Source organism: Salmo salar, chromosome 10, assembly GCF_965601325.2.
Source record: "Salmo salar chromosome 10, fSalSal1, whole genome shotgun sequence".
Classification (NCBI taxonomy): domain Eukaryota; kingdom Metazoa; phylum Chordata; class Actinopteri; order Salmoniformes; family Salmonidae; genus Salmo; species Salmo salar.
The window spans coordinates 40,281,881-40,296,146 of record NC_138300.1 but is presented as its reverse complement, the minus strand read 5'-3'; the positions used below and the strand labels follow the sequence as shown (position 1 = coordinate 40,296,146).

Genomic DNA, 14,266 nt, shown 5'->3' with positions numbered 1-14,266 from the left:
GAGTTTGTGAAATTATTCCCAGATCCAAGTTGCCAAACTTGAAATATAAATATTAGCAGGCTACTCACTAGCACGTGGGCTTGTGCTTGAGAGATTGTTTATAAGAGCGGTGTTGATGTTCTATCATAGATGCTACATTATTAGGGAATGTGCATTATGTATGGTTCTGGTTACATTTGTAAACAAAAAGTGCATTTTTATAGACCGAACTGAAAGTCAGATAAGTGATGATGGCAACAACAAAAAAATGCAGATACAACTATTTTGATCAAATCATTTAATTATTAGTGGGTCTTATGGATGTGGAAGGCATACAGTTGAAGTGGGAAGTTTACATACACTTATGTTGGAGTCATTAAAACTCGTTTTTCAACGACTGCACAAATTTCTTGTTAACAAACTATAGTTTTGGCAAGTCGGTTAGGACATCTACTTTCTGCATGACAAGTCATTTTTCCAACAATTGTTTACAGACAGATTATTTCACTGTATCACAATTCCAGTGGGTCAGAAGTTTACATACTAAAAGGCACAGTTGACTGTGCCTTTAAACAGCTTGGAAAATTCCAGAAAATGATGTCATGGTTTTAGAAGCTTCTGATAGGCAAATTGACATCATTTGAGTCAATTGGAGGTGTACCTGTGGATGTATTTCAAGGTCTACCTTCAAACTCAGTGCCTCTTTGCGTGCCATCATGGGAAAATCAAAAGAAATCAGCCAAGACCTCAGAATTTTTTTTTAGACCTCCACAAGTCGGGTTCATCCTTGGGACTAATTTCCAAACGCCTGAAGGTACCACGTTCATCTGTACAAACAATAGTACGCAAGTATAAACACCATGGGACCACGCAGCCGTCATACCACTCAGGAAGGAGACGCGTTCTGTCTCCTAGAGATGAACATACTTTGGTGCCAAAAGTGCAAATCAATCCCAGAACAACAGAAAAGGACCTTGTGAAGAAGCTGGAGGAAACAGGAACAAAAGTATCTATATCCACAGTAAAACGAGTCCTATATCGACATAACCTGAAAGGCCGCTCAGCAAGGAAGAAGCCACTCCTCCAAAACCCCCATAAAAAAGCCAGACTACGGTTTGCAACTGCACATGGGGACAAAGATTGTCATTTTTGGAGAAATTACCTCTGGTCTGATGAAACAAAAATAGAACTGTTAGGCCATAATGACCATCATTATGTTAGGAGGAAAAGGGGGGAGGCTTGCAAGCCGAGGAACCACCATTCCAACCGTGAAGCACGGAGGTGGCAGAATCATGTTGTGGGGGTGTTTTGCTGCAGGAGGGACTGGTGCACTTCACAAAATAGATGGCATTATGAGGAAGAAATATTATGTGGATATATTGAAGCAACATCTCAAGACATCAGTCAGGAAGTTAAGGCTTGGTCACAAATGGGTCTTACAAATGGACATTGGCTGATTTATTTTTTGATTTTCCCATGATGTCAAGAAAAGAGTTTTAAGGTAGGCCTTGAAATACATCCTCAGGTACACCTCGAATTGACTCAAATTATGTCAATTAACCTAACAGAAGCTTCTAAAGCCATGACATAATTTTCTGGAATTTTCCAAGCTGTTTAAAGGCACAGTCAACTTCCTGTATGTAAACTTCTGACCCACTGGAATTGTGATATAGTGAACTATAAAAGTGAAATAATCTGTCTGTAAACAATTGTTGGAAAAATTACTGTAATGCACAAAGTAGATGTCCTAACCGACTTGCCAAAACTATAGTTTGTAAACAAGAATTTTGTGGAGTGGTTGAAAAACTTAATGACTCCAACGTAAGTGTATGTAAACTTCTGACTTCAACTGTATATCGTGAATCGCCCATAAGTTAGATTTTTTTTTGATGAGTTGAAGGCCATATCGTCCAGCCCTAGTGTGTGTGTGTGCGCACACGCATGTGTTATCTCCTGCAGTTCTACTCAAAAGGGATAAAACATAACCTAGCCTACCCCCAGTCTCTACACCACACTACTCTCCCACAAGAACAGATAAGCAACACTGTAAAGGGGTTGAGTGAATGACATTTAAAGTAAAAAGTCCCCCCCCAGTATAGATGGTATATAAACTATTTTAGCTTGAATGGCTGGTTCATCAGTGAGTACATAGGAGCTTGCTGTAAGCCTACGCTGTATCTGATAATAAAGGCAACTGTGAGACCAGGGATTCGAACCAGCAACCTTCCGGCTACACTCACTCTACTGTAGGCTACTGCACCACAGCAATACCACTGTACACACACAATAGGCCTAGTGTACAGGTGACAAAGCACCACATGCTGATATTTCTCTAATACTTTTAGCTGTCTTGAAGTCAATACATCTAGAAGGCTTTAGCATAGTATTATTCCTGCACCACTGAGTGAGCTCATGTGCCGCCATTTCACTAATCCTGTCACCTAGCTGTCTGGGTGCCTTGTTATGTGGTCAGGCTTGTCGTTTGCTGTTCAGGTTGAGTGACTCGGTTTTCACATACAGTACATAATCTTCAGCTAGTCATCCCAGGCCCACACCGACTGTACTGTAGTTTATAGGGTCTGTTGTTCCACTGAACATAGAAAAAGCCTGCCTCCGTGTCACTGTATAGGGCTGTAGATGGGTAGCAGGCTGCACCTTCATCTCTTTTCTAACCTGCTGTTTGATCTTGCCACCACCGTCATTGATCTAGCTGCTGATATTAATTTCCTGCTCCTGCTTTTGTCCTTTGGTGCAACAATAGGAATATGAATTCATACACGTAACCTAGCTATGTCACGCATTTGTGTGGCAATCATCTAAGGGTGTTCTCACTTGTTCCTTTTCAGACAATTTTTGTGAAATCAGTGCAGTTCGCTTCATGTTGGTGCAGTGTGTGAACACACAAAAAGGCACTCAGACCCCTCAAAAGAGCCCCCGAAGCGAAAGGTGGTCTGAGTTCGGCTTCGCTTGAATTCCACGGTCCGGTTCCCTTTTTAGGGCAATGTGAACACAAAGCTCCCCAGGTTCACTTGTCACTATTCCCGCACCACACACTGGACTACTGCAACACCGTTTCCCCTGACATTCCCCTCACACTAGACTACTGCAACACCGTTTCCCCTGACATTCCCCTCACATTAGTGCCACAAAAGAGAGAAGATTATGAAGGTTTTTGGTTATTGATTTGCGATTGTCAAGGATGTGCGGAAATTACAAAATGTGTGTTTTGTACTGACAATGATTATTTGTTTGCAATATGTGATCTACAGGCTAAGAGATTTTGAATACTGTGAGAAGACTACAACATATTTGGTGAGAATCACAACACAGGATACAAAATTGTCAGAGACTCCAGTCACCTAAATCATAGACTGTTTTCTCTGCTACCGCACAGCAAGCGGTACCAGAGCGCCAAGTCTAGGACCAAAAGGCTCCTTAAAACCTGTTGGGGCTACAGGTTAGCAATGAACCCCGAGTCGGGATTGCTAACAAGGCTGGAAATTCAAAACATCAAAAATCTAATAATTTCAATTTCTCAAACAATCAACTATTTTACACAATTTAAAAGAAACATCTCCTTAATCTAACCACATTGTTCGATTTTCAAAGAGGCTTTACGGCAAAAGCATAAAGTTAGTTTATGTTAGGACAGTACATAGCCACAAAAGTACAAACATCCATTTTCAATTCAAGGTCAGGCGTTACCAAAAGCAGAAACCAGCAAGAATTATGCACTAACCTTTGTCAATCTCCATCAGATGACACTCCTAGGACATTATGTTATACAATACATGCATTTTTTGTTCCATCAAGTTCATATTTATATCCAAAAACAGCATTTTACAGTAGCGTGAAATTCAGATTTTTTTCTTCTCTGAAATGCTTCCGGTGAACATAACAAAATTACTATTCGAAAACATTGGTAAATTATAATATTGTCATTCAAAGAATAATATATTATCATCTTGTAATTGCTACCGAATGGCCAGATCTCAAAATAACTTTACTGGGAAATCACATTTTGCAATAAACGGGGTGCTATGCTAAGAACAACAGGCTATGCTATACAGTTAGCATCATCTAATATCGATAATAACATTGTAAATATCCCCTTACCTTTGATTATCTCCATCAGAAGGCAGGCATCCCAGGTCCGGAAGGCATCCCAGGTCCGGAACAAATGTGGTTTCTTTTGACAAAGTTCATAATTTATGTCCAAATAACATCAAGTACTTAGCGTTCATTATGCTCCCACAGAACGTGGTGGGGGAGTGTAAAATCACGCCGAAAAGCTAAAAAAACCTAGTAAATAATCTATTTACGTCCGTTCAAACATGTCAAATGTTGTTTAGCATTAATCTTTTGGTCCATTTTTAACGTTAAACATCAGTAATATTTTCACACAACCTATCCTATGTCTAGATAAAAAATTATGACAAACTCACGTTTCTCAGATTTATGCGCAGGCGCAAAAAAATGAAGTGATGACATGTCAACTTCCTTGGATTCTAATTTGCTCTCTGTTTATCATAGACGCTTCAAACAACTTTATAAAGATCGTTGACATCTAGTGGAAGCCGTAGGTGTTGCGAAATGAATCCTTTCTCACTATGGTATCTATAAAACAATGACACTAAATAGTACAGTCACAAAATTCACATTTTTTTTTAAATCTATTTTTCACAGGTTTTTGCCTGCAATATGAGTTTTGTTATACTTACAGACACCATTCAAACAGTTTTAGAAAATTCAGAGTGTTTTCTATCTGAATGTGTTAATAATATGCATATCCTAGCTTCTGAGTTGGTGTAGGAGGCAGTTAAAAATGGGCACATATTTTTTTCAAAATGTCTCAATACTGCCCCCGAGCCCCAACAGGTTTTAACAGCTTTTCCCCCCCCCAAGCCATAAGACTGCTGAACAATTAATCAAATGGCCACCGGTCTATTTACATTGACCCCCCCCCCCCCCCCCCCCCCATTTGTTTTTGTACACTGCTGATTCTCGGTGTTTATTATCTATGCATAGTTACTTCACCCCTACCTACATGTACAAATGACCTCAACTAACCTGTTCCCCCGCACATTGACTTGGTACCGATACACCCTGTATATAGCCTCGTTATTGTTATTTTATTGTGTTAATTTTTATAATTTTTTACTTTAGTTTATATGGTAAATATATTCTTAACTCTTCTTGAACTGCACTGTTGTTTAAGGGCTTGTAAGTAAGCATTTAACAGTAAGTTCTACACTTGTTGTATTCGGCGCATGTGACCAATAAAGTTTGAATTGATTAGAAAATCAAGGTCCTTGCTATCCAACATTGTTGGGACGTCCCAACTCTGACGTTGCCCCATTGAAGTTGACATTTAAAATGGTTAAGATTAAGATTTAGGGTTGGGAAGTCCAAAGGATACTTGATAAAACTAACCATAAAAACAATGCTAGTTCTTAAAGGGGTAGTAACCTACACCGAGTGCACAATTTTCAATTACAACATTATTTAATCTGCAGTATTCTTTTTTATTTATTGTATTACCAATCATATTTACATGTTAATATTATCTTCTGATAATAATCTTTAACATTCAGCCATCAGATTTGCCACCAATGCTCCTTATAGGACATTGCACTCTATACTCCTCTGTAAACTGGTCATCTCTGTATACCCGTCGCAAGACCCACTGGACAGTTTTATCTCATTGGGTCAAATGTTTCGGGTAGTCTAACACAAGCTTCCCACAATAAGCTGGGTGAATTTTGGCCCATTCTTGACAGAGCTGGTGTAACTGAGTCAGGTTTGTAGGCCTCCTTGCTCACACACGCGTTTTCAGTTCTGCCCACAAATGTTCTATAGGATTGAGGTCAGGGCTTTGTGATGGCCACTCCAATACCTTGACTTTGTTGTCCATAAGCCATTTTGCCACAACTTTGGAAGTATGCTTGGGGTCATTGCCCATTTGGAAGAACCATTTGCGACCAAGCTTTAACTTCCTGACTGATGTCTTGAGATGTTGCTTCAATATATCCACATAATTTCCCTTCCTTATGATGCCATGTATTTTGTGAAGTGCACCAGGCCCTCCTGCAGCAAAACACCCCCACAACATGATGCTGCCACCCCCATGCTTCACGGATGAAGTGTTGTTCTTCGGCTTGCATGCCTCCCCCTTTTTCCTCCAAACATAACAATGGTCATTATGGTCAAACAGTTCTATTTTTGTTTCATCAGACCAGAGGTCATTTCTCCAAAAAGTACGATCTTTGTCCCCGTGTGAAGTTGCAAACCATAGTCTGGCTTTTTTCTGGCAGATTTGGAGCAGTGGCTTCCTCCTTGCTGAGCGGTCTTTCAGGTTATGTCGATATAGGACTCGTTTTACTGTGGATATAGATACTTTTGTACCGGTTTCCTCCAGCATCTCACAAAGTCCTTTGCTGTTGTTCTGGGATTGATTTGCACTTTTCGCACCAAAGTACGTTCATCTCTAGGAGACAGAACGCGTCTCCTTCCTGAGCGGAATGACGGCTGCGTGGTCCCATGGTGTTTATACTTGCGTACTATTGTTTGTACAGACGAACGTGGTACATTCAGGCGTTTGGAAATTTCCAAGGATGAACCAGACTTGTGGAGGTCTACAATTGTTTTTCTGAGGTCTTGGCTGATTTCTTTTGAATTTCCCATGATGGCACGCAAAGAGGCACCGAGTTTGAAGGTAGGCCTTGAAATACATCCTCAGGTACACCTCCAATTGACTCAAATTATGTCAATTAACCTAACAGAAGCTTCTAAAGCCATGACATAATTTTCTGGAATTTTCCAAGCTGTTTAAAGGCACAGTCAACTTAGTGTATGTAAACTTCTGGAATTGTGAATCAGTGAATTATAAGTGAAATAATCTGTCTGTAAACAATTGTTGGAAAAATTACTTGTGTCATGCATCAAGTAGATGTCCTAACCAACTTGCCAAAACTATAGTTTGTTAACAAGAAATTTGTGGAGTGGTTGAAAAACTATTTTTAATGACTCCAACATAAGTGTATGTAAACTTCTGACTTCAACTGTATGTATGTACATACGTACGTACGTACGTACGTACGTACGTACATACAGTGGGAGAAAAAAGTATTTGATCCCCTACTGATTTTGTACGTTTGCCCACTTAAAGAAATTATCAGTCTATAATTTTAATAATTTTGAACAGTGAGAGACAGAATAACAAACAAAAAATATCCTGAAAAACGCATGTCAAAAATGTTATAAAATGATTTGCATTTTAATGAGGGAAATAAGTATTTGACCCCTCTGCAAAACATGACTTAGTACTTGGTGGCAAAACCCTTGTTGGCAATCACAGAGGTCAGACATTTCTTGTAGTTGGCCACCAGGTTTGCACACATCTCAGGAGGGATTTTGTCCCACTCCTCTTTGCAGATCTTCTCCAAGTCATTAAGGTTTCGAGGCTGACGTTTGGCAACTCGAACCTTCAGCTCCCTCCACAGATTTTCTATGGGATTAAGGTCTGGAGACTGGCTAGGCCACTCCAGGACCTAAATGTGCTTCTTCTTGAGCCACTCCTTTGTTGCCTTGGCCGTGTGTTTTGGGTCATTGTCATGCTGGAATACCCATCCACGACCCATTTTCAATGCCCTGGCTGAGGGAAGGAGGTTCTCACCCAAGATTTGACGATACATGGCCCCGTCCATCGTCCCTTTGATGCGGTGAAGTTGTCCTGTCCCCTTAGCAGAAAAACACCCCCAAAGCATAATGTTTCCACCTCCATGTTTGACGGTGGAGATGGTGTTCTTGGGGTCATAGGCAGCATTCCTCCTCCTCCAAACACAGCGAGTTGAGTTGATGCCAAAGAGCTCCATTTTGGTCTCATCTGACCACAACACTTTCACCAGTTGTCCTCTGAGTCATTCAGATGTTCATTGGCAAACTTCAGACGGGCATGTATATGTGCTTTCTTGAGCAGGGGGACCTTGCGGGCGCTGCAGGATTTCAGTCCTTCACGGCATAGTGTGTTACCAATTGTTTTCTTGGTGACTATGGTCCCAGCCGCCTTGAGATCATTGACAAGATCCTCCCGTGTAGTTCTGGGCTGATTCCTCACCGTTCTCATGATCATTGCAACCCCACGAGGTGAGATCTTGCATGGAGCCCCAGGCCGAGGGATATTGCCAGTTCTTTTGTGTTTCTTCCATTTGCGAATAATCGCACCAACTGTTGTCACCTTCTCACCAAGCTGCTTGGCGATGGTCTTGTAGCCCATTCCAGCCTTGTGTAGGTCTACAATCTTTTCCCTGAGAGCCTTGGAGAGCTATCCTTGGAGAGCTCTTTGGTCTTGGCCATGGTGGAGAGTTTGGAATCTGATTAATTGATTGCTTCTGTGGACAGGTGTCATTTATACAGGTAACAAGCTGAGATTAGGAGCACTCCCTTTAAGAGTGTGCTCCTAATCTCAGCTCGTTACCTGTATAAAAGACACCTGGGAGCCAGAAATCTTTCTGATTGAGAGGGGGTCAAATACTTATTTCCCTCATTAAAATGCAAATCAATTTATACAATTTTTACATTTTTGGATTTTTTTGTTGTTATTCTGTCTCTCACTGTTCAAATAAACCTACCATTAAAATTATAGACTGATCCTTTCTTTATCAGTGGGCAAACATACAAAATCAGCAGGGGATCAAACTTTTTTCCCCCACTGTATGTATTATTCCAGCCCCCATCCCCGCAGGAGGGCTTGTGGTAGGCCGTCATTGTAAATAATATTTTTTTTTTTAACTGACTTGCCGAGTTAAATAAAGGCTAAATTAAAAATTAAAAAATAAATATGTATCTTTTAATTAAATGCAATATTTTAACTTCCAAAATGTAAGTAGGTATATCTAGCTTCCCAATAAGATGATCTGATGGAATGGCTTGTCCTGCACTTTGTAAAAACCCAGAGTCCATTGAGTGAATATTGGAAAAAGATCTTGGTTTCTTTCTAAACATAGCAATGTGAATGCTAAGAGGATTCTAACCACAAAATAGGTGAAGTGAACTGGCAAAATAGTCCTCATTCAAAGGCAAGGGCAATGTGAATACAAAGACAAACTAGTTATTTTTCTTTGTTTTTACCCCAGAGTTCCCTTTAAAGAGGACAGAGATCGGTTCTTTTAAAAGAGGACTATGTGAAAACACCCTAATAGACCAGTGGTACCAGTCAAACCAGTTTGTAATAACGCACTACACTGGCCCTCCCAGCCCTTTGTTTCATTCATGTGTGAGCCACGTCAAGAACCATCGCAAAGACAAAGAAGAGTAAACAGGACATTGTTGCGTGTCTGGTAGATATTTCTCAATCAACCAGGACTTGACTGACTGGCTTGTAATTATATAGGCCAGTGGCTCTCAAACCTCTCATTGGGGACACCCAGCCATTCCATGTACAGTATTTGATCTATTCCAGAGCGAGCACAACTGATTAAACTCATCAACTAATCATCAAGCCCTTGACTTGGTGACTCGGGTGAGATAGTTCAGGGCTACAACAAAATGGTGAAATGTCTGGAGGTCCCCAAGGAGAGGTTTGAGAGCCACTGGCCATGTTAACCCTAGATCAGGGGACCACAATACATTATTTGTTATAGCCCTACACTGGCACACCTAACTAAATTAGTAATGGGCTTGATGATAAGCCTAGTTGACTAATTGAATGAGGTGTGCCAGTTTAGGGTTACAACAAATAGGCTATGTGAAATGTCTGGTGTCATTGCCATAGCCTGGCATTAACATTACTCTAAGGTCACTGCATACAAGACCTGTCAAACTGCTACCTAGCCCAGGTATAGACCTTGATAAAGGAGGCCCATGCTGCTAAACAGCTAGTCAGTTCAGCGTGAATTAACTCCAACGCATGTACAATGGTATAGGCCTACCCTGAGACGGTAATCCTCTACACAGTATGTGTACAGTATGCCGTCGAACTTTGTGGGGCAAACTGCTACCATTTATGAAGTTAGACTTGTCTTGAATCCAGCCTGGCTGGCTCCCTACAAGGGTGACACCACTGTTCAGTGACGTGCATAGAATTAGGCCTATAGAAGACAGGCATATACACTCGTCATACACATACACTCTTCTTCAGTGTACTTAGTCCTCTGATAAAAGAAAGGGTGGGGTTTTTCTATCTGCTCCTCTGTTCTGGGGAAACTCTGGACTTTGGACACACATCGGGCAGGGCAAGAAGGAGCGACTTCAGGGGCAGCAGGGCTGATATTTCCCTATCACTCCCTCCTTCCTCCCTCCCTCCCTCTCTTTCCTCAGAACTAACAGGATCTCGATGTGTCACTTCATCTTATCCGCTGGCTAAGTCAGGGGACACTAGATCTTTGGGTTGACACTCAGCCCAGCAGTATCCTATTTGATTGCAAACACAGACTGCTTTAGTTCCTGCTGTGATGTGGCAAACAAATCAGATCCTTCACCATTTTGTAGTGGATCCTTCTCCCAGCCAGTCAACATGGTGCCTCCAGCCCATGTGAGGCAGTTATAGACATACTGTCTAAAAAAATGTTTTTATATAGCCTACTACCTTTCTACAACTATACTTCAGAATGACTAAAAACATGTAGCCAGTGTCTTATTAAGTAATCTGAGATGCAAGAAACATTGATAACAAATACATACATTGAGTAATCATTACCTGCATCATTATCATCACCATCATAGGTTCTATTCATGAACCTTTCAGTAAATTCAAACTAACACCGGTGGTACTGGTAGCTTATATTATAACATCCTTGAAACATGCAGGGCTAAGGAGGCTGTTAGCCCTGTGCTAAGTCAAGTGCAGAGTGTGAACGCAGCTGAGTGCTGGCCTATATCACACTACGTTCTCTATTCGTAGGGCATGTGTATCAGTGTCAATTATGAAAGTAGAATTAGACCAGCAATGAATAGCCATGGATCCGGGTGAAGCGTGTCTGTCTGGGGGAATATTCTCTTTCGACTTCCTGGTTTGACGCCCTGCTTTACTTCTGTATCATGACTGTGCATAATGTGTCAGGTGCACTTGCGCACCATAGCTGGTTACTACAATAATTATATTTATTCATAAGAACACATCGTTCGTGTGTGGGAAACGTATGTAACCAGCTGTGGTGCGCCAGTGCACCTTACACATATGAATGTAACGTTAGACGAGTGAGATAACTATGCTGCATCCATCGCTCTCCTCACAAAACCACTGTCTGTTAGTCAAATCATAACAATGTCTATCGACCAGTACATAGGCTACTGCAAAACAAACACAATAGCTACAGCTGGTATTTATTATTATTTATCTAACGTTAAAGGTATTCATATAGGCACCCTGTCACTGTCCATACATCCTCTTTCCATTCATATCTGGAGACTGCGTTTACCTGTCCAGTGATGCCCGTGATAACAGCGACCTTCCTCGGCTTTTTCAGCTCTCCGTTCGCCCCTGTGCTGGTAGACGGTTCCGTGCATTGGGCCATTTTTGCGCGTAGTGTTTCAAAGTATCAAACCTACTGAATGCTGTTCTGATGAGCAGTTGTGTGATTGTAGGGTAGACACTACAAGCACAGGACCATCTGTAACTACAACATGTGACGTATCAGGAAGTGCCTGCAAGGACAGCCAATCGACAGATTGCAAGTAGCGCCGGAGCAGAGGAATCTTCAGGCTGAAGAGAAGATATTCGGTCTGGGGTTTCCCGTGCTTACTTTGGACAGCGCCGACTAGCTACAGTAGTCCAACATGACTAAAACACTGACGATTGCATAAAGCAGGGATCATCAACTACATTCAGTCGCGGGCCGATTTGTTTTTGGGTAGATGGTCAGGATAATTACAAATAATTTGTAGATTAAAAATGTACTGTAAGAAGCCCAAACAGATATATTTGACTAAAACATAATAATTTCAAACCTTGCTTACATTTGTTTATGATCACAGTACATGGTCTAAAGTATGTGGACACCTGCTTGTCCAACATCTCATTCCAAAATCATGGGCATTAATATGGACTTGGTCCCCCCTTTGCTGCTATAACAGCCTCCACTCTTCTTTCCACTACTAGATGTTGGAACATTGCTATGGGGACTTGCTTCCATTTAGCCACAAGAACATTAGTGAGGTTGAGCACTGATGTTGGGCGATTAGGCCGGCTCGCAGTCTGCGCTCTAATTCATCACAAAGGTTTTCTATGGGGTTGAGGTCAGGGATTTGTGCAGGCCAGTCAAGTTCTTCCACACCAATCTCAACAAACCATTTCCTTAGGGACCTCACTTTGTGTATGGGGGAATTGTCATGCTGAAACAGGAAAGGGCCTTCCCCAAACTGTTGCCACAAAGTTGGAAATACAGAATTGCCTAGAATGTCATTGTATGCTGTAGCGTTAAGTTTTCCCTTCACTGGAACTAAGGGGCCTAGCCCGAACCATGAAAAACAGCCCCAGACCATTATTCCTCCTCCACCAAACTGTACAGTTGTCACTATGCATTGGGGCAGGTGGCATTCTCCTGGCATCCACCAAACCCAGATTTGTCCGTTGGACTGCCAGATGGTGAAGCGTGATTCATCAGTCCAGAGAACATGTTTCCACTTCTTCAGAGTCCAATGGCGGCGAGCATTACACCACTCCAGCCAATGCTTGGCATTGCACATGGTGATCTTAGGCTTGTGTGTGGCTGCTTAGCCATGGAAAAAAATTTCATGAAGCTCCCGACTAACAGTTATTGTGCTGATGTTTCTTCCAGAGGTAGTTTGGAACTCGGTAGTTCAGCACTCGGTGGTCCCATTCTGTGAGCTTGTGTAGCCTACCACTTTGCGTCTGAGCCGTTGATGCTCTTAGACATTTCCACTTCATAATAACAGCACATACAGTTGACCGGGGCAGCTCTAGCAGGGCAGAAATTTGATGAATTGACTTGTTGTCTTTCATGTCCAACAATAAAAAATAAAATGTTTCGGAGGATGCTCTCGACCTTCGCCTCTCCCGAGTACGTACGGGAGTTGCAGCGATGAGACAAGACTGTAACTACCAATTGGATACCACAAAATTGGGGAGAAAAAGGAAAACATTTAAAATAATAAAATAAATACATATTTTATTTATTTGTCTAGTAGGCTCGCATCACTGGGCAGCTCGCATCTGGGTTTCCCTTTGTAGTCCGGAATAGTTTTCAAGCCCTGCCACATCCAACGAGTGTCAGAGCCGGTGTAGTAGGATTCAATCTTAATCCCGTATTGACGCTTTGCTTGTTTGATGGTTCGTCTGGGGGCATAGCGGGATTTCTTATAAGTGGCCGGAGTAGTGTCCCACTCCTTGAAAGAGGCAGCTCTAGCCTTTAGCTCGATGCGGATGTTGCCTGTAATCCATGGCTTCTGGTTGCGATATGTACGTACAGTCACTGTGGGGACAACGTCGTCGATGCACTTATTGATGAAGCCGATGACTGAGGTGGCATACTCCTCAATGCCATTGGATGAATCCCGGAACATATTCCAGTCTGTGTTAGCAAAACAGTCCTGTAGTGTAGCACCCGTGTCATCTGACCACTTCCGCATTGAACAATTCACTGGTACTTCGTTCTTGAGTGTTTGCTTGTAAGCAGGAATCAGGAGGATAGAATTATGGTCAGATTTGCCAAATGGAGGGCGAGGGAAAGCTTTGTACGTGTGTGTGGAGTAAAGGTGGTCTAGAGTTTTTTTCCCTCTGGTTGCACATGTGACATGCTGGTAAAAATGAGGTAAAACTGATTTAAGTTTGCCTGCATTAAAGTCCCCGGCCACTAGGAGCACTGCTTCTGGATGAGCATTTTCTTGTTTGCTTATGGCCTTATAGAGTTGGTTGAGTGCGGTCTTAGTGCCAGCATTGGTCTGTGGTGGTGAATAGACGGCTACAAATAATATAGATGAGAACTCTCTTGGTAGATAGTGTGGTCTACAACTTATCATAATGTACTCTACCTTAGGCGAGTAATACCTCGAGACTTCTTTAATATTAGACATTGCACACCAGCTGTTATTGACAAATAGACACACAACCCACCCCTCGTCTTACTAGACGTAGCTTCTTCTCTGTTCTGCTGGTGCATGGAAAATCCCGCCAGCTCTATATTATCCGTGTCGTCGTTCAGCCATAAGATATTACAGTTTTTAATGTCTCGTTGGTAGGATAATTGTAATCGTAGGTCATCAATTTTATTTTCCAATGATTGCATGTTATCCAGTAGAACGGATGGCAGTGGAAGTTTACTCGCTCGCC

The 14,266-nt window shown here is 41.8% G+C and overlaps 1 protein-coding gene across 2 annotated transcripts in view; it reads right to left on the bottom strand.

Annotated features, from left to right (window-relative positions):
- The window catches only part of gmds (GDP-mannose 4,6-dehydratase), a 234,690-nt gene extending 223,064 nt beyond the window's left edge, over positions 1-11,626 (bottom strand). The window contains exon 1 of one of the 2 annotated variants that reach the window (XM_014123207.3): positions 11,397-11,626. In XM_014123207.3, the coding sequence (XP_013978682.1) occupies positions 11,397-11,492 (96 nt within the window). In that variant the 5' untranslated portion in view covers positions 11,493-11,626. The remainder of the gene's footprint in view (positions 1-11,396) is intronic. The other variant, NM_001141373.1, reaches the window with a different exon arrangement.
- Between the last annotated feature and the right edge of the window lie 2,640 nt (positions 11,627-14,266).